The 27,403-nt window shown below is 39.9% G+C and overlaps 1 protein-coding gene across 1 annotated transcript; it reads left to right on the top strand.

The window, feature by feature from the left end:
• The first annotated feature begins 828 nt into the window (after positions 1-828).
• Positions 829-26,187, top strand: olfm3a (olfactomedin 3a). Its single transcript, XM_071904057.2, has 6 exons — positions 829-958; positions 16,474-16,617; positions 19,091-19,246; positions 22,739-22,958; positions 24,747-24,853; positions 25,217-26,187. Exons 1-6 carry the CDS (start codon positions 890-892, stop codon positions 25,892-25,894), a joined length of 1,374 nt encoding a protein of 457 aa, XP_071760158.1. The 5' UTR covers positions 829-889; the 3' UTR covers positions 25,895-26,187.
• The last annotated feature ends 1,216 nt before the right edge of the window (positions 26,188-27,403 follow it).

Here is a 27,403-nt window from a genome sequence, read left to right on the forward strand (position 1 = left end):
GTGTGTGTGTGTGTTGAGTCATGTTGGAGAGGTGTAGTCATTATTTTCTTCTCCATCTCATTCTCATTCTCCTCATAGATTCTTCCAAAATTGTCTTTATGTACATTGAACTAATATTCTGTGTGAACTCGGTTTCAACTGGTACCTATGGGCTTTTGAAGGCCGATACCGCTACCAATATTTTCGGAAATGAAGCTGCCTAAAGCCGATATTTTGCGTTTATGTAGTAGCCTATTTATAAATTTGACAATTTTCATTCCAAAAAATTACATGTATTCAGTGTTTCCCCCAAACCTCAAATCCTGTCAGGGCGGAAAAGCTTCTGAAACAGCATTTAGACCATTATGGGACACTAAAACTCTCCATTGAAACCCAGGATAAAATTATTATTATCATCCATGCATAGCCTACTTATGTGGAATCCAATCAAAATGTCCATTAGAGTCAATTCCTAACCCTAAATTACAGGTGCTGTCAGTATAACAGCAAAGAACCTAAGCCTATAACTTAAAATTAGGCTACATAAAAATTTGACATAAATAAATAAATAAATAAATAAATAAATAAATAAATAAATACCTCCTAAAGCTCAGGACCCATCAAGTGATGTCACATCCTCGGCGCGCCTCCCCTGCAGTGTGCCGGAGCTGAAGATTTCTCCACCGGCTCAAAACTTTTTTTTCCCCCGGCATTGCCTTTTTGCAGCCGGAGCCCCGGGGAGCGGTGGGTGTGATGCCGACGGATGTGTGGTCGCCGTGCCGCCGCCGGAGCGCTCTCTCTGCGGTCAGACAGCAGTAAGGACAGCGGCGAGAAGGTGAACACAGGACAGGAGCTCTAATGGTCTAGGACTGCGCCTCGGAGAAAAGTGGCAAACCGGAGCCCCCTCAGCATGCGGGTCCTGTTGAGCGTCCTGTATCCCGTCCTTTCTCTCACCATCTTCGGATTATATCCCTCTATGGTGAGTTTCCTATCTTACTTTCTTTTTCGGCATCTGTTTCTGAACGGAGCGTTGCTGTAATTACTGCCTATTATGACTGAAAGCTATTTGTTCCTGGCGTTTGAGAACAGTTTCTCTTCAGTAGCCTAACCCTCGCCCCGATACCTGTCGTTCTCTGAAGCCAAATCTGTTCAAAATTCCTACTGTTTCATGCTGCCTCGCTTATCGGCAATGGTACAAATGTGGTAGAACAAGATATAAGAGGTTTTATGAATCAGTAGGCGACGTTGTTCTATTCGGCACACGTCCAATACACAAAGCAGTACTTATTTCAGTAATATTTCAACTTTTGAGAATTGGTTCCCCCATTTCTCCTGTTAGTTCTACCACTAAAATACATAGTAGTGGGCGGCAACAAGCAGTGTGAATCAATCCTAAAAGTTGAGATTGTATTGAAATACAGTGCTGCTTGGCAGATTATCTATATGCCGAACGGACCAGTAGACTCTATTTATTTGTGAAAGAATATTGTGGTGTTTAACCAGGAATGTGTTTTCGTCAATAAGCAGAGAAACTTTAAACGGACACATTTCTGAATGGAGTTTGGCACGACGTTTTCTCTATTAGAGAGAACGGCACGTATCTGGGCTATAATAATCCAACCAGTTTTTGTTTAATCATTTTTTCACTGAATAGCATAGCATTTAATTGTATAGCAAGCTGCAATATCCAACTAATTTCTTTTCTTGTCTAGTCACTTAATGCCTTTGATTTTATAGCCTGCGCTTGGCCGCATGCTGATCTAATTTTCTCAGGTTAAATGAATTTTAATTCAGATTTGACTGCGAGCGGATTATAGCCTACAAGCATTTCAACATATTGTAATGTTTCCTGTCTTAATAGATGGTGCGCATGGGGGTAGTTGTACCATGCTTCAAACCCACAGATGCTGCCAGTTGTGCCAGATGATAATTGTTCTGTAGAAACATGTTTGTGTCCTTGTGACATAAACCTCCTTCCAGCACAGATTCTCTTAGGCATCTGTGGTTTCAGTCAGGATTCACTTTATTTCTGTGCCAAACTTCAAGTGAATTTGTGAGAAAAAAGGGAATTAAAGGGACAGTGATATGTAGTTTTCTGTTAAGGGAAAGATGGAATAAGCATGACTAAGGCTGACAACTCAGCTTGAAAGTCCCTTATGATTAATGGATAAATCAATGTGTTGCTCCAAGGCTTGTGCTTGTGTGGTGCGTCTTCTGCTGAAGTCTGTAGCTGAAGGTGTGGAGCTGTCCTCTCTGGTCAACCCACAGAATATGATAGAAAAGGGAAGAAAAAAAACAGAGAAAATGTAATTGGAATTCACATGACGTCAGTGTTGTCAATACTTTGGAAGCAGGAGGTGATGATGTTGCTTCTATCAAGTATCATTTCTTCCTTCACTACTGACATCCTCGACTTGTCCCTCATCTTATCTACGGGCTTCAGTCATCATGTCAGTGTTTTAGTCATATAGTGAACCCTCCAGGTATCTCGTTAGTGAATTAAACACTTCAATCTCTCTTTATTTCAGAAATGTGTTTTCGCAGCGCTGCCTCCAGTTATGTCTGATAACTGTTTCACTCCATTCAGTGTTCCATATTTTTAAGAGGCTTGAAGGAATTGCCATCATAAAAAAAAATAAATAAATAAAAAAAATTGTTAAGCTGTTTGTGATTAAATCAATGAATACACCGCAGCTATTGAGGAATAGGAGACATTGGTGGCGCAAGGGGCGGAATGCAAATTGATACCACTGCCCCAAAGGCCTTTCTGCTTCACTGTTTAAAAATTATCTGAAAAGCCAAACCTTTTATGGCACTACACTAAGCTGGAGACAATTATTAAGCTGTCGCTCACAGACTGTCAGGCCTTGTACACAGAGCTTTGTTCATAGCTTTGTTCATATTAGTGAGTGGTAACAGCCTCCACCCCTTGGCCTTTAAGTTGATGTATTCGTGCTGCCTTTGTGTTTTTCATACAGATTCCGTTTTGCAGCTTTATAATAACCGGTTACTCAACTTTTCCCAGCATAACTGGCCATTGACGGTTAATGGTCATGTACTTTCCAGTGATATGGTGTGATATGATTCAGTTTGGCAGGTTTTACCCCTGCAGTGTCCACAAGTGATCCCTAAGGAGCCTTTGTGAGAAAATGAAATATTTGCATAGCCACTTTCTCCCTTATGGTCCCATGCCAGGGAAGTAATTGCATAGTGGCTGATAAAGGCTCAACTTAACTCTCATCATGATCAAAATGATGGCTGGAATTTGTGTCGTATGATTATAAATTAGATTCTACACCTGGAGGATATATCGATCAGGGAAGAGAGAGAGAGAGAGAGACTTAATTAGTCACTGTGAGTAGGTGGCTGCATGTGTGGATGGTAGGGCAGTGCACACACACACATTGTAATCCACTTATTGGAATGTAAATGCGAGTCGTTTTCAACTTAACTCAGCTGCCGTTCTCCACATCTGGCTCCGTCAAAAGGTTTAAGGTCATATAATCAGACTGTGAAATACGATCACGCTCGCACAGGTTGGGCAAATCCTGCGAAGATCAAAAAGAAGCGGCTCCATCCTCCCTTTGACGTGACATCCCGTCGCTCATTAATCATACAAAACGGCGCGAAGGCATTCTTTGATGTTATTTTGCATTGCAGACGTAAAAAAAAAAAAAAAGGGGGGCCGGCTGCCAAGAGCTGATGGTGTTTCTCACTAAAGTGGAAAACTTTTTCTTTTTTTCTTTATTTTTCCCAGCTTGCATTAGCATTTATGTGGATGATATACTCAGGCTTTCGCTGGGAAATTTGGCTGGTACAGACGCCACACTAAAAGCTAAGAGAGGAGAGATGCTGCGGGGGGGGGTTCACACACACCTACACACGCACACATCAAGTTAGCACGAGGAGGAGGGGGGGGGGGGGGGGGGGGGGTGAAACGCTGGAGGTTTTATATCTCACATCACCGTTTCCACTCGAGGCCAAATTAAAGATGGCATCTCAAACTATGTGTCAACACAAACAAAGCGAACGGCCTAGCCACAAGACTGCCAACAAAGTCATTAGTTGTGATGCGGCGTGTCTCCTAGTTTTGGGAGGGGGGAGGGGGGGTGTCAGAGCTGATGGACTGGAAATAAGGAAAGTAAGTTAAACTGATGATGGATGTGAATCATTTATGCCAGCGGCGCGGTAAATATACGGCGCTTTCTGCTAGGACTTAGAGAGATGTAACACGGGTTGAACCTGTGTCAGGCTGTAATGGGATTTCTGTCACTTACTTTGAATATGTGGTTTAGGATGTCTCAATTGCTAGGTGTGTGGGATAGGTAGGCACTTTTGGGGAATAATTCAATTGAGTCTGTTTTCGTCAGGCAAGTGAATTCATTCTAGCGATTAGAGATACAATGACTAAATACCGACTTGATGAAAATAACAGATCACCACCAGTCACAAGTAAACAATTTATTTACTAGGGATGGGATGATATGCTTATCTCACGATACATGATATGGGGTTCACAATACGATACAACCACGATACGATGTAACAAATAAAAGTTCAATGACAACAAAGTCTGACTGTGCAGAATTATGTTTATTTCTGAAATCTTTCTAGCGATGGCATTGGCTGGCTAGAATGTAAACAATTTAAAAATGTCATTACAAAGTGCAAATAATATAATTTGGATGGAGAGCTTGTGAAATTGTGATGGTCAAGTGTCTCATTTGTGATTACTGCAGCAGAATAAAACGGAGCTAATATCGCGATTCATTTTCGCGCCCCATGATATGTATTGTCACATTTTTGCATCGCGATATATTGAATTTCTATATATCGTCCCATCCCTACTTTTTACTGTTCTGGTCATTTTACACACTTTATATGCCACCCATGTACCCTACTTTGGCTTTTCCAGTCCATACCATTCAATCTCCACGGAGATATGACAAAAGAGTCACATTTAACACTAATAATATATAATTACGAAATACTTAAATTCACTGTCACTTCACAGATGACGGTTTTGACTCTTTAAAGTGACTTTCCCTTGTTTTCACGCTCTTTTTTTCTCTCTGGGTGAATGCAGCTCAGCTAATAATATTCTAAGAGTAATTACAGGAGTTGAGACATGATGTTGAAACTACCAGGGGCATACTTACAGCCCTCTCCCTCTGCTCCTCTCGTAATTACTGTAATTGCAGCCCAAAGGAGCGATGCGGTCCCCGTATCAGACGCATATCGCTGCATGAATGCTGGAAGCCTGGACTTGAGAGGAACGGAGGACAGTTTGGGTCTCAATAAATTTATACTGTACTCAATCAACTGGAGAGATGATTATGGGCTATGCTTGTTAATTTCTAACTAGCGAGGATAAATTGTAATAAAACCTGTTAAGGATGTTCGCACTGAGAGGCAGGTTTGGAGTGATGTCGAAGTGCTATAGCAGGGTCTAGTTTGAGTTTGATAACAGTTACTTAGAAATAACTTTGAGTTGAAGGAAAAATCCACCCTAAAACACTGTAACACGGTACCTTACATCCTTGGGTCCATTTTGTTGTTTGGTGGTGTTTTTTTCTTATTCCTGTGGATCAAGCACGTCTTTCTAGACTCTCCATTTTGCACCAACGTTCAAAAATCATACAGGGAGAAAACCATCGTAGAAGAGGCAGAGAGACCAATTTCTCCACCGACAGCAGCCTTAATAGACCGGAATGCAATGCAGCCAGACAAGACATGATGCATTGTGAGTAAGGGGTGCAGCTACGATCATAGACATGCCCCAGTGTTCAGGAACTAGCTGGCCAACTAGTTACATTTACATGCCCATACGGCCACCTTTGGTTGAAAGCAGCCGGTTCTCTTTTAACTGAATTAGAGGTAGAAGAGGCAGGTTGAGAGCAAGTGGGTACACCAAAAATCACAACACTTCATCACAAAAGAACTCCTGGAATGCACTGAATATCACAGATTGATGGTATCTAATAGTGTAAGAGTATTCAAGGGTGGATTTTTCCTTCAAAGTTGCACAAGGCAAGACTTTTATGCAACAATACACCCGTCTTGTCAGAGTAAGTTACAAAACTGGGCTGCAACAGAGAAGAGCGTCCCATCAACCCCCAACTGAGACACTGTAGATTCATCCAATTTACCCGAAGGGAATTCTGGTGTCAGGTACGGACACTTCTCCGCCACAGGTTGCCTAGGTTGCCTAATTTTTGACAGAAAAGGTTTGGAACACAGTCATACGCAATCGATCTTGGTAGTACAGTTGATAGGAACTTCACCCAGGCTGCTGTAAAGTCCTTACTGGACATCACCGACCTGACTTCATTTCAACACACCAAGAAATAAGCTTAAGTCAGAGCATTGTCCCATCTGCTTAGTATTCTGCTCATGTAAGCATGTGCCATTCAGTGTGGCCTGGAGCTGTCCACCGGCTTTACCTCGCAGATAATGTTTGATGACTGTTTCATTATCATCCTCCATAGGGCTTATGACTGACACGTCGTCTTGTTCAGTCAGAAGACTGATTCAAGCACACGCTAGAGGAGGAGGACAAGGGTGTGAACGAGATAATGATGTAGCCCTTCCAGAGAATGTCTAGGGCATAATGTGCCGAGCTCCTGCGGAATTATCTATTCAATCTTCTCTTCTCCGGGGTCAAAAAAGGCAAGAAGGTGGCACGCCCCTAGGAAATTAATCTCCCTGCACGCCTTTCATCACAGTCACATCTGTGAGACAAGATGACTCTCTTTCACTGCGTCTCCTTTTCTTCCTCCCTCTTTCAGTCTGTATGTAGCAACTGTTCGTCAGCCTCTCTCTGTGTTTCACCGGAGCCTCTCTGGTGTGAGGCTTTCGTTCTTGTTTTTGTCGAGGCTGCTGTTTGTTGCTGTGTTTGGGGTGTCACCATTTGTCATTGCTGACTTAAGATGTCTGCATCAATCCGCTTCCAGAGATGGGTGCACACGCAAGTTCATCTTCCCCTGCCATTAGAGCAGAAATGTTAACTCATTTAAGGAGTATGATCATCAGTTACAGCGCTGACATGCGCATTCCACTTCACTTGCCTCCAATACCCTGGTGGCTTTTTGTTTGGACAGTTTGATAGATGACTGGATAGATATCATCTGTTTAGGTCTCTGTCTCGTGGCAGGCGGGATGGCAGCACTATTGAGATATAGAGTTAGCTGTGTTGGCATCACTATTAGCACCTGGAGTTATTTTAAAATTTATAGACAGGCTTGATATGTGTCTTTAATTCTGATCCACCTTTCACACCAAGTTGACACAAAGCAGGGTGGATACAGGACAAATTCCTCGATCAACACCTTTATTTACCCCTGCTGGTATAGCCTGACTAGCAAATCTAAACTAATCATCAAAGTAGTGAAGATGATTTAATTGCTGCCCTTTTCCTGCTACTTTCTGATGTTCATCAATATGCTGGTTGGATTTTGAATGTCAAAATAGAAGCAGATGATGGACAAAGATATTCAATGTGCTGTAGTAGTAAACACTTGGTTTTAAAGGCATCTGTGACTTTGAGAGATACGACATGATCAAGTCTACCAGCCAAACCTCCCTGTTCCTGCCTGATGTCTGGGGAGAGGGAAGAGGGAAGTGCCACTTGAGACACTGCCAATTGAGACTTGTCTTCATAGTCACAGCTCCATGTGTTACACTCCAGTGACAAAACAAGGATGATGGCTACGAAAAATTAGACCAAATACTTGGCTGCACAAAAATCTCTGTGCCTCCAACTACCGCTGTAGAGGGAGTTGGTTACCTCTCCCGCTATTTATCTAGGTTCTATTTATAATTGATTGCTGCTACCGCCTGACAATCTTTTAATTTTGAACAGTAGCTTCACACCCATCGTATCCCTCCTGGGAATGTTGTTAGATTGCCAGACTCATACTGGAGCAGCCTAGAAAATGGAATCAGGCATCATGAGACTGGCACAAGAAACTGAATCAAGAAACCAAGGCTATACCCAGTAAGGTGGAGATTAATTTAAGGTGCAGAGTGACAGTCACCTATATGGACATATACTGCGACACTCTGCAACGGGTAAAAAAGACATTGCTGCATATAGCGTACAACCTTTCCCATGCAGTGCAATTGAGAAAAAAAAAAAGCTTTACAAAATGAAGTGGATAAATGTGTACAGACACTCTCTCTTTGTCACTACCATACTCCATACAAAACAGTAAATCTAAATGGGCCAAGGCCATGGGTGAAGCATTCCTATCTACTGGCATTCACTAACTCTCCCTAAACTAACAAATCAGTTCCCTCATTCACCAAATCAATCTTTCCCTTGCCCATATTTACTTACTTTCCCTCTCATCAACCCCCTAAGTCTTCCCTCAGTCATGCAAAAAAGGTTGATGAGGACAAAGTTAATTGCGAAGGTGTAGTGGCCCAGGTAAAATGCAAGCTGAAGATGGAATAACAAAGGAAGAGATGTGCATGAATCACACCTCCCATAGTGTTTTATCAATTTTCATGATTGTTTACTCTTTATAAATGCACTGTTGATTTTGCACATGTTATTATTTTATTTTATTTTTAAAAAAGTTTCTTGGTTGCCAGCTGTGAGCACACAAGCCATCTAGATTACTACAAAGCCAAGTCAGCCAACAATGTGGTGACCGGCTGAACACAAAACAAGGATGATCAAATTGCTAATAATAGTTTACTACCACAACTAACATTACTGCTAACATACACTTACCTACTATGGTAATGTAACAACCTCAACAAAGGATTAAACCCGCTTACAATGAAGTCCAACAAACAATATGCAAAACCTAAATCAAACAATCTAATGTTGTAAAATGACACAATTTACCATATCAGGAAACCAGGGAATTGAAATAGATCTTCTACTAGCTAGCCAAACACTCCCAGAAGCAAATTTGAATTGTAGAGAAATGGGAAATGGAAAAAGCAATATTCCAATGCAACTGCAGTGAAAACTAGCGTCAGCTGGGACAACTTTATAGGGCCATCAGCTGGACTTTAAAGGTTACTACCACAGGCATTGCAGACATGCACAGTTCAACAAGGACCTACTGAAACTATCTGACAGTCTCTTAGCGACACCAGTTCATGTAGATGTACAATACTCCAGCCAAATATACGTAAAAAATACTCACAAAGGACAACAAGCTATTCATCTTTGCTAGATTGCCATTAGGGTTTGATTTGGTACTGAAAATTGTTTTAACAACTTGTGTGAAATAACTTTTGATGGCATTGCATTTGGTGTTATTATCAATTCTTCTGAGGTGCCATTTAACAGATTAGCTACTGAACATGTTGGATTGTTTTTAAATTGTTACTTCCTACACGTACCACTACGATCATAATGGTCTGGGGTATCTCATGTTATACCTCAGTGCACCTCAGTAAAAAATACATAAATGTAACCCTGGATGTCACTGAGGCATGAAAACATTGAGGCATAATTCTCACATCCATGAGGTTGCCATAAAAGAGTCCCACAGTAATAGGGATTAGAACTGAGATTGACCTTGGGTTCAGCAATAAAAGTAATAAAGTGATCATCATTCATTATTAGTGGTTACTGGGCTATCTTATTATAATCTTAGAGTCAGAAGGTTTGCAAATAACCGGCTCAACATGTCCACGGCTTGAAAACCCATTGTAGAATATTTAGGGTTATCTAAATGATTTTATAGAAGGAAATCGACAGAATCAGCTGGAATGGGCTGTACTCTGGTAGAGATGTGGAGCAGACAGTCGTGTCTTTGTTTCTACAATCTAGAGCACAAAATAATAGCTTCCTAAAGAGAGCCAGGGGCAGTCCTCCTTGGTTAAATAGATACTAATGAAACTCATGATAAAAAGAGATTGTGATGTAAGAATAGCCCTCAATTGATTTCACATGAAAAAATGACTTATCATGTAAAGATTTATCATGTTAAAAAGATTCAGTGTTGAAAGAATGTTGAAAGAAATGTAACAGACATATTCAATGTAATCTAGGAGAACCTAAAGAAGTTGACAGAAAGAGGTCATAAACCAGTGAAATGAGTTGAAATTAATGTTAGGCAACATACTCAAAAAAATAAGGGATATAAACAGGGCTTGAAATTAACACCCGCCAAACCGCCAAATGCGGGTAAAAATTTACTGTGGCGGGTAACATTGTAAAGTTGCTAGCCAATTTGGCTGGTGATGAACCAAGCTCTAAATATTTGAAGCAGGCTGTGTGGTAGAATCGATTGTGCGAGTATACAAAGCAGTGTTGCCAACTTGGGGACTTTTCAGACCCCCCTGGCGACTTTATTTCTCAAAAGCGACTAGCGACAAATCTGGCGACTTTTTCTGACCATGGGAAGCAATGTTAATGTGTTGAATCCCAAAGCATTTGGCAATAAATTGGTACGGCTGATGCCGGTTTTCTCTACTTGCTTGTCTAATCCAGAGAGGTCTGACGATCACACCGTTTCCCACACACAGCGTACGCTCCCTCCCTCTGCTGAGAGCAGGGACTGTAGGATAGGGTCCACTTGTAATTTTTACCGGCGTACACCGAAACTGGCCCAGGTGGGTGGAGTCAGCACTTATATTAAAACGGGCTACGCTGCAGCGTGCATAACAAGTGCAGCATTATATATTGATATGCAAATTATCGTATGACATCATCTGGGGACTTCTAGCAACTTTCGGGTCGTGAGTGTCAAAGACAACGAAAACTGTGAAGAGCGACCTCCAGAGCTTGACAATCAAGCAGGCCAAGACAGGTGTTTTGGAGGACAGTGTCGCCGTTAAGAGCCTCGTATCAATGAAATCCACACAATTTGAAATTAACGCAATTTATGAATATCAGTGAAATACTGTAATTTATAGATTTATTATGCTATATCTTTTATTTTTACTAATACTTATGCTTAAATTAACCCAGTGGCACTCATAATCTGGTTTATTTCAAGAAAAACATTTTGGCTAGTGGAAATTCCGATTGGCTGGTAACTTTAAAATCTAGTAGCCATATTGGCTGGTGATCAAAAAAGTTAATTTCAAGCCCTGGATATAAAATATTTTGTAGTTGGGTGGTATGTTTATACTTAACTTTGCATCTGAATATGCTTTTCTCTGGAGGTTTCATGAGGATGCAATAGCTCTGTCTCATTGGGAAGGTAGCTTCCTACTTCCTTGATACCTAACTAGGAAGCTTAAGGTACCGTGTCTAACTGTAGGTAGCAGAGAAATAAATGGTTTGAGACAATCAGCCTTCTTAGACAACCTCAAGTAACTGCAGTTAGCATTACATTGTGTGCACCAACAGCCAGATCAAACTGCTTTTTCAAAACACATTCAAAGAAATGAGAATGAGAATATGCTGGCTAGCTTTGTGTAGTTGTTGGCTATGAAAAATAAACCTGTCTTTTTATACAGTGGATACTGTGCAACCAGTTAATTTATCAACCATTAAACTAAGCTTTGAATAGGCTCAGCTGCAGTAGTAACGTTATCGCTAGCTAGCTAAACTAGCTAGCCAGAATTCTCTGTCAATCCGACCGGTAATTTCAGCGGCATTCCAGAAACAATTGACTATACTAAAATGAAGTAATATGATTCCTAATGGTTTTCACGTAAAAATGAATAAAAAGGTTATAATGTATGTTATTTTTTATGGTCATATGTTCATTTTGGAAAACACTTTGTCATAGCGGGGACTTCCGTTTGCCAGTTAGCGAATGTTGGGAAAGTTGGGAAAACAAGGTACCCTAAAAAGATGCTTCCTATGTGTCCTACCAAAATGAGATACAACTTGGCTACAACTACTACAACTTGAAAATTTGCCTTCGTATCTAGAAATGCCACCTAAATAGGAAGCTTCCTTGGGTTTGAGACAGAGCCAATGTTTTACAAGATGAAAAACTCAGGCGGTAAAAACAAATTACATTAGTAAAAGGTGTTGGAAACCCTTTAGATATTTTAATGTGGTAGAACGTTTTCATTTGTCAGTATGCAAACCTCCATTCAGGGGCAGTCAACCTTCAAAATGAGCTGGGGATCTGCTGTCACCACCAGCATTCAGACATTTTCCTTTTAGTTCTCAATCTAGGTGACTGGACACAGTAATACACATAAAATATTACTTATAAAAGTATAATGTGGAAATTGTGAAGCATTACCTGAATAATTCTGAGGTATGATTTTAGACTTGTTTTTCAAAATGAAAGAAGAGCCAGATCAGCTCTATGAGTAGAGGAACAACTCTCCAATCAACAATTGCCAACTCCAAATAATTGTCACCAAAAACTCAACACTTATTATCATTATGCAGTCTGTCTTCAGAATACAAGAATGCCAGGTGCTAAACGGGAAAAAGGAGTGCTAAGGCTCTATTTTTAGACCTGAGCAGAGCAATTAACGCCTCGTCTCAAGATTGTTGTTGCGTTTTTCTAATGATGCCTTGAGATGGATGAAATCTTCCCTTGAAGATAGACCCAGCGCGCCACTGTCAGCACGAACAACAAGACACCATCCACCTTCAGCTGTGATGCAGTGCGAGCACTTGCTCTGCCAACTTTACTTGCTGAAAATGAAAATTAGAAAAAGAACATTAAAAGAAGTCAGTCAGATTACTTTTTAGTGTGAGGTGAATATATAATTTATGGATATTGTTATGCCTACAGTCACCAGCGCCTTATAAGAAACACAGCTGTGAACAGGACACATTTAAGTTTGGATATTTTGGCCCAAAATTTCATTTATGCCCACAAGATGCCTTGATTGATAACTAGATGTTTATGGCTGATTTGCATTTATTAATGAATGCATTGTAAGTTATACATGTAAATTCTAAATATTAAATAAAGGAATAGGCTCAGAATCCAGGCTGTCTGTCTGTCCATCTATCTGTCCCTCAAACACTCAGGTGATACTGTATCTCAGACACCACTGCTGTCCTTAAAAATGACAGTGATTGGACTGATGGAGACAAACGCAGTGGCGAGATGCAACATTCCCACAAAATTTGATCAGTGTCTGAGACGTGATGCGTGACATCACACAAATGGATTCACAGACAAAGACCATGCTCTATACTACACAATCATTGAGTAACATTATTTTAAAATGATTCGCCCAAATAATGAATGCATCATGTGTAGGGGAACAATGTTTACTGTAACCTTGTTTAATTTTGCTTTTAGAAGTATTGCATTTTACATGTAAAACCCATTTTGAACGTGTTCAGTTGGTGAGGTGCGGCCTTACTCGGTCTTATTCTTCAATATTTTCCAGCGCTCCCTAACTTAGATAGAGGAGGATCAGGCTCCAAGGCTACAATGGTTTCACAGAGCTGCACGCCAAAGTCTAGTCATTAATCATCCTCACAAAACAGCATCCACTAGCTTGAAGCTCTCCCCAGCCGACTGGCAGAGTTTTGCTCTCTGCGCAGACATCACACACACAAACAAACACACACATGCATGCAAGTGGTCACATATTCACTTTTGCATGCACACTCACACACACATGCCAATTTGCACATTTACTTTTCCTCCGTGTAGTTCTCATTCTTCCTCTCCCAAGTCTCTCCAATTGTCTTTACAAGAGTTCGACAGATATGGTTTTTTGAAGGCTGATATAGATACTGATATTTTATGTTGATATTCAATATCTTTGAATTTTTTAAATTGTTTTCATGCCAAAAAATAAAAAAAAATGTGTTAGCATTTAGCGTCTCCCAACAGAATTGTATTCTTGTCAGGGTGGAAAAGCCTTTGAAACAGCATTTAGACTATGGGACACTAAAACTCTCCACTGAAACCCAGTATACTACTACTGCTATTACAAATAATAATAATGATAATAATACATAAACATGTTCATACATTTTTGTGTGTAATCTGATTGAAATGTCTCAATAGAAACAGTTGAGGTGAAGGGCTTCCCGTACACAACCAGTGTAATATTGAGCAATTCTACAATAAATATGTAATCAGTCAAACATCATATCCATCATGTCAGCGGTGGACAACACTGACTGGATCACATCTGATTTTTAATAAAAGGCCAATATCAGCCAGATGGGCTGTATTGGCAAACCAATATACCAGTCTATCCCCTATTGTTTTTGCCTCTCTCTGTCCTTTTCTCCTCCGTCCGTCTCCTTCGTTTTCTCCTCAGTGCACGTTGTTGCCCTCCCTGTTTATGCGCCATCCATCTCTTCATCCTTTGCTTGCTTTCTTAGTGTTTCTCTGTGGCAGTTCGCCTGCCTCGATGCCTCTTCGTCTCCCTCTATCTCTTCTTCTCTCCCTGGCAGTCAAGCCGTCTCTCTCTCCCTTTCTCTGCCAGCGTTATTCTCTTTTCTTTGAATTCATTTTACTCCTTTTTGTTGTTGTCATTTCAGCTACCGCTTACCTTCCTAACCTCCTCTTCATATCTTCTTTCTGTCCCTACACCTCTTCCAACTTTCCCTCTTTTTCTACTGACATGTCATTAGGATTATAGGTGATGATACTAAGGTTTACCAGGCACAGCCCTCGGTGGAACAGTAGAGAGATTAATATTTATACGAATACCAAAGCAGCCAGGCATATCTCCCAGCGTGTTTGTCTGCTTTGTTTGAATGAAGTGTCAGCTAAATTTCTCAGCGTCTAGAGGGTGTATGGCTGCAGTTCATATGAATAATTAGGCTCTAAAATGCTACAGTACACATTCAGTTGGAGAAAAAAATGTTACTTGAATTTCATGAGTTTAGTTTTCCAAAAATACAAATGGTATCATACTCAAAAATATGAATATTTTGTTGACCAAGAGAGATGAAATGTCTCAGTAACATTTATTTTTTTAAGTGCACTGTATTGCAACAAAGTCTTCATATCGAGATCTGTATCATAACACATTATAACCAATATAAATTTAACTATTTACATGCAAAATTTTAAAAAATTAAGTATTCAGTGCAGAAATTTCTTCTGGTTAGGTTGGAAAAGTGTCTGAAACAGCATTTAGACCATTGTTGGATAATAAAACTCTCCATAGAAACCCATAATAATACTAATAATACTACGAATTTTTCTTCAACCGTTACCTTGGAGAGCCTGATTTTCCATGGAGTCGATTTATACTGCAGGAGGTCAGAGTCACAAAAAGAGATCACAAATAAAGATAAGAAATAAAAAAAACACACTCCTCAGAACAAACACTAAAAAAAACAATTCCATTCAATCGTGGTGAGAGTTAAATATTAACCAGCACTATCCATTATTCCAGGTTTTGGGGGCATAGTATTTGAAGGCAGTCTTTCCCAGATCCCCTGTGGTACCTGGAGCAGCAGCTAGTCCTGAGAGCTCAGCTCCAACTCTCCAGTCAGTTAACAACACTATATAAGGGGGCACTTTATGGATAAGAGTTTTGTAAACAAAGTACAGTGCCAGTGCTGATCCCCATAGAGAGATGGCCAGCCAACTTTTCCATACAAGACACAATGCTGAGTACTGTAGTTGTCACTTGTTATAAATCTGAGGGATAGACAGCATCAAGAGGTTTTAGAGTGGAAGCAGCTGCATGGCTGTAAATAATGTCTCCATAATACAGAACTGAGAGAAAGGTTGACTCTACTACCTCCTTCCCCAAGACATGGGAAAGTAGGTAAGGTCTTGTTTCTGTACAAGTAGTTACGTTTCATACACAGTTTTTTGACAAGGTTATCTATATGTACTTTGAAGGAGAATTTGTTGGCGATCCATTTGTTGCCTTAAAAGTACCATCTAATGTGCAAACCTCTGGTTTGGAGTGACCAGTGTTTTTAGCTCTAGAGAACAGCATGTATTTAGTCTTTTTGGTGTTTAGCACAATTTTGAGGCTTACAAAGGTTTTTTTGCAGGGAACTAAAGGCGTTTTGCAAAGTTTTAAGAGCCACTTGTTCAGAATTTGCATCACAAACAAAACTGTCGTCAGCATATATTTGGAAATTACTATCGGTTAATGCTGAAACATTAACACAAAAAATAACGGAACCAATGTTGAACCCTGGGGTACACCTTTGCCAATGCCTAGAAACTCAGAGCGAAAATCACCCACTTTTACAAACTGGGACCTATCAGAAAGGGTTCATTTTCAAACCAATTTACGGTTCAGAGTTAAAACCAACACGTGACAGACTACTTAAAAGCAAGGAATGATCAACCATATCCACCAGAGGTGGCAGTGATAGTACTATCTCCAGCCCTGAACCCAGATTGAAGAATACATAATAACAATAAGAATAAGAATAATAGATTCATGCAGTGTGTGGAGTCCGGTAAAAATATCATATTAGAAGTGTAGTATTGATCAATTCTATAATAAATATGTAATAATTAAACTGCATCATATCCATCATATCAGAGGTGGATGACTGACTGGACCATATCTGAATTTTAATAAAAGGCCAATATCGGCCCCATATATCACCAGACAGATATATCCCTCTAACCCTATTGTGTGTGTGTATCTCTGCAGACCATTGGTCCTAAAGAGGGCTGGCAGGTGTACAGCTCGGCCCAGGATGCTGATGGGCGCTGTATCTGCACTGTGGTGGCACCAGAACAGAGTCTGTGCTCCAGAGATGCCAAGAGCAGACAGCTCCGCCAGCTACTGGAGAAGGTAAAGACACACATAGGGGGAAAATTCACCCCCCCCGATGCAGCATAAATGCTATGCCCACACACATGCATGGGCATACACACACGCAATCTTTCACGAAAGATGGGAATGATGAGGAAGCAAATCTCCACTTGCTTTATTGTTTTTTCTAGGTGTCGTTTGACCTTTACAATATACCTAATGTTACTGTCAGCTCCTCTCCACTCATTACTCAGATGCTACAGATCCTATACCCAGGTACATTGCCAGGCTTTACCACACTTGTTCTAGTTCCACAATGCCCTATAGACTGTCCTATTCACTTTCCCTGTTTAGAAATTCAATATACTGTACAATAGTGCATTATACTATAGTATTCTATACTATACTATACACGTCTCCGTATAGAGTCTCATTATACTATACTGTATTGTACTGGGCCTTGTTTCCCAATAACGATCGCTCTTAGAGGCAAAGAGTGTTTTTAAGTGTGATCCTACGAAGGTTCATTCATTACCTACGTGCGTTGACTTGGTTTCATAATAATGGATTAATCAAACTGTCTGTAAGTTATGTGATATTGTGCAAATACGTTACAATTATATATGCTTAGAATCGCCACAGTAACATTATTTAAATTGCCTGTAGAGAGCTTACAGCCAACTGTTATCTCATTTAATGCAATAGGTATACAGTATGTTCGTGTGTTTAATGTTAATGTATGCTTTTGTCTTTTCTGTTGCTCCAGATACTTGCCCTTGAGCAAAAATTAATAACTAGTCTCAGATTTAGGAGTGACGATTCATATCATAGCTTTTGCTCTCTGATCAAGACAGCTGTTAATTTACATGACACACTATTCAGGCGTTCGCACAACATTGCTCTCCGGGCGATGGCACCACAACAGATGCACAATAATATAGTTAGTGTAGTGATCGTAGATATTTGAAGAGCGTCTTAAGTTAAGATGCTTTTCGGAAACACCTCACAAACTAAAGAGGCTTCATAAGATGGATACTACGATTATTTTAGGCTTAAGATGCTTTTGGGGAAACAAGGCTCTGTACTATACTATACTATACTGTATTGTACTATACTATACTATACTGAACTATACTATACTGAACTATACTATACTATACTATATTGTACTGTACTATACTATACTATACTATATTGTACTGTACTATACTATACTATACTATACTATACTGTACTGTACTGTACTATACTATACTATACTGTATTGTACTATACTATACTGTACTGTACTGTACTATACTATACTATACTGAACTATACTATACTGAACTATACTATACTATATTGTACTATACTATACTATACTATACTATACTATACTGTACTGTACTATACTATACTATACTATACTGAACTATACTATACTATACTATACTATACTATACTGAACTATACTATACTGAACTATACTATACTATACTATACTGAACTATACTATACTATACTGAACTATACTACACTATCCTATACTATACTATACTATACTGAACTATACTATACTATACTATACTGAACTATACTATACTATACTGAACTATACTATACTATACTATACTGAACTATACTACACTATCCTATACTATACTATACTGAACTATACTACACTATACTATACTATACTGAACTATACTATACTATACTGAACTATACTACACTATACTATACTATACTGAACTATACTATACTATACTGAACTATACTATACTGAACTATACTACACTATACTATACTATACTGAACTATACTATACTACACTATAATATACTGAACTATACTATACTGAACTATACTATACTATACTGAACTATACTATACTGAACTATACTATACTATACTATACTATACTGAACTATACTATACTGAACTATACTATACTATACTGAACTATACTATGCTATACTATACTATACTGAACTATACTATACTATTCACTTCCCCCATTTAGAATGTCTTTATACTATACTATTCATTTCCCGTTTTCATTATGCTATACTGTACTATTCACTTCCCCTGTTTAGAATTTCATTATACTATACTGCACTATACTACTATACTACTATAGTATTCACTTCCCGTATTCCCGTATTAGAATTTCCCTATATCCGGGATTCAAACTGGCAACCTCCTGTACAAGCTTGCCACTTCAACCTTAAGGTCATTAGATGTCAAAACCACCAACACTTCAATAATTGTGTCCTTGTCACAGGTCGATTAAGGCAAGTCATGTAGTTAATTAATGTTAGCAATGGAGCTGAAATTTGTTGCAGAAATATTTCAACTAATCACAGCAGGACTTTTCTCACCACATTTAGTTTTTTATATAGTGATTATAAATGACAAAAGAGCCATTTCTTCCCCCCCTTGGAAGAAACCTCATATGTCCAGGGCTTGTTGGCTGAATGCTGCATGATAACCCTGAGGTGACTATTTATCATGGCTTGCTATATTCTAGGTCCAGAACATGTCTCAGTCCATTGAGGTGTTGAACCTGCGAACCCAGAGGGATTTCCAGTACGTCATGAAGATGGAGAACCAGATGAAGGGCCTGAGGACCAAGTTCAGACAGATTGAGGATGACAGGAAATCCATCATAGCTAGAAACTTCCAGGTATTCTACAGCCTGATTTAAACATAATGTTCAATGGACCTTTATTTTAATATTTTTATACAGCGTTGTTAATTGTAACAATGCCAGATACACCTAAAGGTGACAAATATAGGCTTATTTGTACTCACATCTTTATTTGTCAGCAAAGTCTCACATTGTGCGGTTGGATAATTTCTTTATATGATTGATTATAAGTGGCTGTGCACGGGCATCTTGACTATTCTTCAGTGGCTTAAAGTATAATTCAGTGCAAATTATTTACATTTGCAAATTTGATTTTCTGGCATGATATGCACGGTTCATGCAAGAACCGTGCATATGCACAGATCTGATCGTAAAATGTTCTTATGTGCAAGTTAAGCAACTTTTTAGCATTCATCAATATTCTTTTATTTTACGTGTGTGCGTAGTTAAGCACTAAATTTAAGAGTGCTCGGGACCACTGTTATTTCAGCATGAACAAGGGTTTAACTAGTCGAATAGTTGTCAAAAAGATTATGACAACACATACAACAGTCTGTAATGTCGCTGGCACACTGGAGCCAAAGACATAAGGAAAATATTACACTGATTTGAAAATAGTATGTGGAGTGCAAAACAAATAGGCATGCCTAAATTCTGCTCTAAAGATCTGCAATCAGGATTCCTTCTTACTGTTGCTCTTAGCTCCTCATATGTTTGGACTCTCCCGTGGCTGCAATCCTACAGCTGATGTTTTTTGTTCCTTTATAACTTCACTAGATGTGCGGTTTGCAGCCGATGCATCATTAACCGCATTAGTTATTCCTTCCATGCTTTTTGCTTTTCTGGAGCTGTAACGCCACTGCTCTGCTTGAAAATGACAACTTTTCCTGATAGTAACTTTCTCTTCTTGCTGCCCTTAGGAGGCATCCTGCTGTGAGGCTCTAGTGTTTGCCTGTCAAATGCAGTGGCCAGGTTTTGTTGGTGTGCACACAGTACTGAAGACTGCTTCCCTTATATGGGCTATAAGGGCGTTTACATATTACTATTATTGGGCACACGCAGCTTTTCCCGAATCTGTCTTTGTACTTTCTTAAAACATTCATGCATGAGGCCCATTGTATGTAGGTTACTGCACCCATGATAGGCTCTTATGACTCCATAACGAGCCATTTGGAAGTTCAGTGGGGCAAATTAGTAGCGTAAGTGAAACAAAATACAAAGCTCCAAAAACCACCTGAGTATACTGTTTTACAGACTTAAGATTGGCCTTAAGATGAAATGTGACAGGCAATATCTTAATGACATATGTACCTTCCATTTGTAGCTTATGTTAAAGGGAATACTATGGGAAATAAAATTTTATAACTGTATATCATACAGATATTTGATCACGGCTGCTGAATGAAAAGAGTATCTTAATTTGTTTGAGTAGCTACACTGACAGTTGTTACATTTCCAAAAAAACATTTTTACAGCCAATCTGCTTATCTCCAGTTGTACAGCACAACTGGACATCATCTTGGTGACCCTTGGCACCCCTTCAAACAACTGCTTAAATCCTTCCAATAAAGCAGCTTTGCAGTTTTTGTAATGTTTCTACTCAGCAAGCTTACATCATTTGAAGGTGGGTGGGGGGTGGGAATAATAATAATACAAAATAAAATAATAATAATTATAATAATAATACATTTCTGGGAAGTAAAAATCGGACCCCTTTAAAGAGAAGTCCATTTCCACAAAAAAAGGAAAAAGCTCAGAGTTTCAGAAATCAAATACTTGGTTTGGCAGTATGTCAGGTTGTCACATGTATAATATCTAAGAGCACACGCTGTTTTGCTGCTGCAGTTGCTCTGTGTGGATTGCATTGGACATCTGGTATGGGAGTAGCAAGAGTATCTCTGGTGTGGCAAGTTGCTGAAATCTGAGTCAATTGACAAAATAACTGTGTGGAACAATCACTAGCATGGCAGAAACATCAGCACCACAGAGCCTCAAAAGAAAACAAGCTGACCACCAACAAAGCTGAAAACTGTAGGGGAAGAAATGTGAACTGGATACTTAAAGGAAGACATCAAGTTTTGGGGAGATTGTCCTGTTGGCCAGCTGTTCAGTGATGAGAACATTGCCACTAAAATCATCCATGTGTCCCCGGTAGATTGCTGGCACCATTGCTCCATGCTAACACTTTAGTGTACATTATGTTGAGTGATAGTAGGCTTCATGCTAACACTTTAGCATACACTATGTTCAGTGATAGTAGGCTCCATGCTAACACTTTAGCACAGTGGTTCCCAGGGGGTCACAAGATCATTTTGGGGGGTTACAAGATAATTTATGTGATAGAAAAAAAAAAATCTTTTTTGTCTGATTTTTCTCTAATTTTTGCTTTCCTCTTGTGAAATACTGAATAGTTGTAAGCCTCTAGGCCTCCTCTGATAATTCATCAAATGAAAATCCTGAAAAGGGAAGGTCATTCTTTGGTTGAACTGTTAATGACTGTCACGAGCCAAAAAGGTTGAGAACCACTACTTTAGCATAGACTATTTTGAGTGATAGCAGGCAACTAGAGCTAAATGGTTTAAAGCAGTGATTCTCAACCTTTTTCATATGAAGGACCCCTAATTTAGTCTCTAATTTTTGTCTCTGGAACCCAAATCTGAGAGTATTTTTATTGTTAGATAGGATTTTGTTCAGAATTCCATGACTATCTATATTGTAGGTAGAAAGATAACAGTGAAACTATGACAAAAATAGTAATTCTTCTACATTCTCTAATTCTCTAATTGTGTTAACGTCTTGTAAATTAAATAATGATGAAGGTTAACAATTTATCAATTTGCTGGGGACCCCCTGGAACCCCCTCAAGGACCCCTAGCGGTCCCCGGACCCCACGTTGAGAACCACTGGTTTAAATGATATACAGACAAGTCTGGCAGTTCTGTATAGGAGATTGGTCAAATTTACATGGCTTATGATACAAAATTGTTGTACTGTTTTGAACTAGCAGGGACTATTTTCTGTACAGCTAAAAATCACTGCATAGTGGATGAATATGTGGTTGCTCACCTGCAATAGTTCCAAGAATAAACCTGGCTATATAAACTATTAATGTAATGATATTTCATTTTTAAAATGTATGAATCTACAGCCAATATAATAAAAAACACTAAAAACGTTTTATTATTAAAAGTTCAGTCTTCTTACTTTGGATTATAGGCTACTAGTTGCCTCAACACAGTTTATGCTAAAGTGTTAGCATGAAGCATCGGAGCAACCGGGGACACATGGATGGTTTTTGCGTCTCCTCGTCACTGACCGATAGGCCAATCTCGCAAAAACTTGCTGTGTTCCTTTAATGGTGAACGCTTAACCTATTGAATCAGGCCTCGCTCTGCTGTCCAACTCTTTGTCTCTCATCACTGTTGTAAGGAAACGTCTCTTGTGTCTGTTCCTGGCCATCTCACTAATCCACATCCTTCGCCCTCTCTCTCTTTTCCATTTCTCCCTCTGTCACTGCCTCCTCTCCAGGAGCTTAAGGATAAGATGGATGAGCTGAAGCCGTTGATCCCCGTGCTGGAGCAGTACAAGACGGACGCTGTGCTCATCTCCCAGTTCAAGGAGGAGATCAGGAACCTGTCGGCGGTGCTGACGGGCATCCAGGAGGAGCTCGGGGCCTACGACTACGATGAGCTCTACCAGCGAGTCCTGCGACTGGACAGCAGGCTGCGCAACTGCATGGGCAAGCTAAGTGAGTGGCCAACACTTAAGGCAGCTAGATGTTAGGATGAATCACAGTCAATTACACGGTCATGTTAAAGTGATGTTGAACTAGTACCTTGGGTTGTGTAGCTTCCCGGCCATGATATAACCCCAAAATTGGCAATTATCTGTTGGTTTTCAGTGACAGGACTAGTTTTTTTTATATATTGTCAGAATCTACTTTGTTCGTGTTCGTTTATTTACTAGAAGTGTGATTTTGAGATTTTCACCATACAATGGCAGTGAATAGAGAGAGAAAAAAAAACATAATTTCCCCTCTCACAAAGCACCGGAGCAACTGATAACAGAGAATCATAGATTTTGCAATTATAGCATGGCCAGCTAGCTACACAACCCAATGTACTACCAAAGTTCAACATCACTTAAGTAGTGAACACCCATGCTAGCATGCTAGGCTAGTAAAATAATGTTCTTAGAGATGTTTAGCGGCAAGGTTTGAGAGCTACACTGCAATTTACTATAAACTTGCTAAAGAGAGCACTGGTTCTAGTACTGTTAGACACAATTAAATAGTACTAGCACCTGTAGACTCAACAGTATTCACATGACGTATCGGTCGCGCGGCCATATTGTTGACATTAGTGACAGCCAGGTGACAGCAGCTAGAGATGGCATCGATAAACCTTTGCATGGTAAAATTTGTATTGTGTAAATTGGGTTTCCCCGGTGCGGTGTCCTCATTTCGTCCGCAGTGTGTGCTGTTGTTCTGCCATTGCACAAGGAAATTATTGTGGAGGCAATGCGCATGAAAAATGACAAGTAGATTAATATACAGCCTGACAACTTCCTTGTAGAATCAATGGACGCTTGAGAGAATAAGACCACAAACAAGTGTGATCTCCGTTCATTCTAGGGCAGTTAGCTAGGTTTGGGTTTGGTATGCTTTCATTCAATCCTGTGAAATGTGTTTATATAGTTGTTTAACCATTAGAAACTGTGCCAAAACTGGTTTCCCCTGAAATGTGTTTCCCCTGGTGGTGTCTTCGGCTCAATTTCACACCAGGGAAGAAAATAACAAAATCATTTAAGTTTTTGTGGATTGTTTCCCTAATGCTGGCTTTTGAAGCGATGTTTTATCGCCTTAGCAAATCTTCGATAGCTAATCTCAGCTGCAGTGCTACCAAAGTGATGTTACTGTCATGCATGTCAACAATATGGCGGTGCTTTTGTATGTCCGGATTTGGCAAATACTATGAAAAGGTAAACTAGGTGAATGATATTGCTGGAGCTAGTATGCTACAGCCGGCTTACAAAGACTTACAAGATTTCAGTGTATCTGAAAGAAGAGTATGACTAGACCTGTAAACAATGTTGCTGCATTTCATATTAATATTAATGTAATGAAAGGTTAAACGTTCTTTGCTAATTGTGCTCAAGCCATATCTATTGTAAGTAAAACGATTGAGTCATAACTCTAAAGACTATGATGATTTTTGTAGGCATATTAGAAATAATGCAGAAGGTAACTCAAACACATCAAAAATGACTGTTGAGCTTTTAGAGCATTACTTAATACAAGTCCTACAGGAAATAGCATGGGCTAGACATGAGGAAGCTGTGTTGTCATTAGCTACATACAGCAGTTGTGCCGCTATGCTCCGACATAAACACAACAGCTTCCTGCCGGTGGTATCTTAGTATGCACAGAGGGCAAACTCTCTGGTGGCGCAGGCATGAAATTGGCTTGAGAAATCTAGTTAGAGGAAGAAAAAAAACCACCACAGCACATCTTATCGCTGCATTTCTTTATTAACAGCGTGTGGGAAATTAATGAAAATCACTGGACCCGTTACAATAAAGACATCTGGAACCCGGTTTGGGGCATGGATGACTGATCCCCAAGCATCGACGAGAAACAACAGGGTGAGTTACGGAAGCAGGGGAGTCGGTGTGCTCTCCGAGGCCGGTGTGGTGTGCACAATATCTGTGTTGTGTTTTCAGAGGATTTATCGCTTTTATCATAAGACCACCCCGACTAATATCATGGTGGTGGGTTTTAAGCTGGCAATATTTAATAGATTCTCACATGTGGGGTCATCATGTCTCTTGATTTAGAATATTCCAAGTGCAGTGGTTTGTTTATGTAATCATATAGAGGATAATGTAAAAGGTGATCTTTTTTTAAACAGGTTTCCTTTACTGGTTTTGTTTGTGATGCTTGACATGTTTATCGACTTCCGCTAATTCTCTCCATTCTATCCATTATCTTCATCCTCTCTGATGTAGGTTTGGTATATGGACAGTTACACCAACAGCAAGATTGTGCGCGAGTACAAGACAATGGCGGACTTTGTTGCGGGGGTGGTTTCTCGAACCTACAGCCTCCCGTTTAAATGGGAGGGAACCAACCACATCGTCTACAACGGATCGCTTTACTACAACAAGTACCAGAGCAACATCATCGTCAAGTACAGCTTCGAGTCGGGCAGCGTGCTGGCCCAGCGGGCCCTGGAGTTCGCCGGCTTCCACAATATGTACCCGTACACGTGGGGGGGGTTCTCGGACATCGACGTCATGGCCGACGAGCTGGGCATGTGGGCGGTGTACGCGACCAATCAGAACGCCGGGAATATCGTCATCTCGCAGATCGACCCCGACACCCTGCAGGTGCTGAAGACGTGGAACACCGAGTACTCCAAGAGGAACGCGGGCGAGTCGTTCATGATCTGCGGGACGCTCTACATCACCAACTCCCACCTGTCAGGGGCGAAGGTGTATTACGCGTACTCGACGAAGACCTCGACGTACGAGTACACTGACATTCCCTTCCACAACCAGTACTTTCACATCTCCATGCTCGACTACAACGCCAGAGAGAGGGCGCTGTACGCCTGGAATAACGGACACCAGGTAATATTCAACGTCACCCTCTTCCATGTCATAAAAACCGATGACGACTCTTAGACATTATCATATGATTTTTTCCCAACCACAAACAAAGCACCATCATTTGTGATACAAGGACCTCATAATTAGTTTTCTTTTGTCAAAAGTGGACTACGGTATCTTTACTTGCCATTACTTGAACTTTTGTAATTTATGGCTCTGGATACTTGGCTGAATTGAGCATGGACACCAATGACTTACTAACCTAATGGCAAACATGTCATACATTTATTTTTTTTTTACCTTTTTCATTGCTGCTGATCAGACTGGTATGCCTTATTTGCTCTGTGTTGGTTCTGCCAGCCGAAGACTCCTGATAGCTTTTGCATGAATGTCTACATTTTGTCTGCAGTGATTTCCTATAATATAGCTGTGTTTCTGTTGCAAAACCTGCTCTGCTCACAGTGTTTGTATTTATGTCTATTTGAAAGTATTTAAATCTTGAAACGGCCACCTCTCCTGCATATTTGCCACAATGTAAAGCTAGTTGATTACGAAATATAGTAGCCATTCTTTTAAAGATGGACCTGTAAAATATTGCTGTTATGTATGTCTCTGTGTAAGAAGTAAATTTGTATTTTTTATAAAAACCAAACCATAAGAGGATATCTGTGCACATTTCCATTAAAATTAAAATACATTTCATTAAAAAAGTTTTGGACTAGTAGCATTGACATCTGCTATGATGAGAAAAAGTCACCTCATTAGCACTCATATTTCTCTTGGGGTCCGTTCTATTCCCACACTAAAATATGAATCTATGATTTTTTCCTTTAGTTACTAGACTTAATCATGACATATAGTATGCAGCACATGTCTACATAATATGAAAATCCTGCATTGGCTATAATTTGCTGAAATAACATGGATTTGTGGGTGATGATGAATACCAGTAGTGCAGTAAATGATGATGATGATGATAGCAGCTCGCAGAGAGACCGTCATTTTCATGCGCTCAACATGAGGCTTTCTCATGGCTCCAGAGTCGTCCTTTGGCATTTCAATCAGCATGAAGCAGGGAAGAGCTGGGATGATTCAAGGTGCTCACTATAATTTTCCTCCTCCCCATACAGCCTCTATCCTCAAAACCGAGTCAGCCCTTGGTTTATGGCTCCTAATGGTGACTTTTGAATGTACAACATTGCGTTCTACCTTTTTTATGGGTATATGCACAGTCATGTTTTTATTCTGATGCACAAATTAAGAAGCATGCCTTACGCCCAGCATGTTTGTACACACACACACACTTAAAGGTGCATTAAGTACTATAATCTGTGCCTATTATCGAACTCAATCAGCAGCCACAGCCATTCCAGTGAGTCAGCATGCACAATACAAGGGCCCTGGCTCTGGAACACCTAAATGGAATGGAACCATCATTAATGTTATTAGATACACCTGTGTTTACCCTGCTATGACACATCAAAATGGCTGCTGTGAAAAGGGTCTATTGCAGCAACACCGCCAGGTGTCCCTCACAGCTTACAGTGGCCTGTAAAGTCACATTTTCACAATAGAGGCAAGTAG

This window comes from Centroberyx gerrardi, chromosome 22, assembly GCF_048128805.1.
Source record: "Centroberyx gerrardi isolate f3 chromosome 22, fCenGer3.hap1.cur.20231027, whole genome shotgun sequence".
Taxonomy (NCBI): Eukaryota; Metazoa; Chordata; class Actinopteri; order Beryciformes; family Berycidae; genus Centroberyx; species Centroberyx gerrardi.

Excerpts from the sequence above, each read along its gene's own strand:
- olfm3a (XM_071904057.2), top strand. The coding sequence starts at position 890 with ATGCGGGTCCTGTTGAGCGTCCTGTATCCCGTCCTTTCTCTCACCATC. Across the intron at positions 959-16,473 it reads TCGGATTATATCCCTCTATG|ACCATTGGTCCTAAAGAGGG; the intron begins GTGAGTTTCCTA and ends GTATCTCTGCAG. Across the intron at positions 16,618-19,090 it reads TCCGCCAGCTACTGGAGAAG|GTCCAGAACATGTCTCAGTC; the intron begins GTAAAGACACAC and ends GCTATATTCTAG.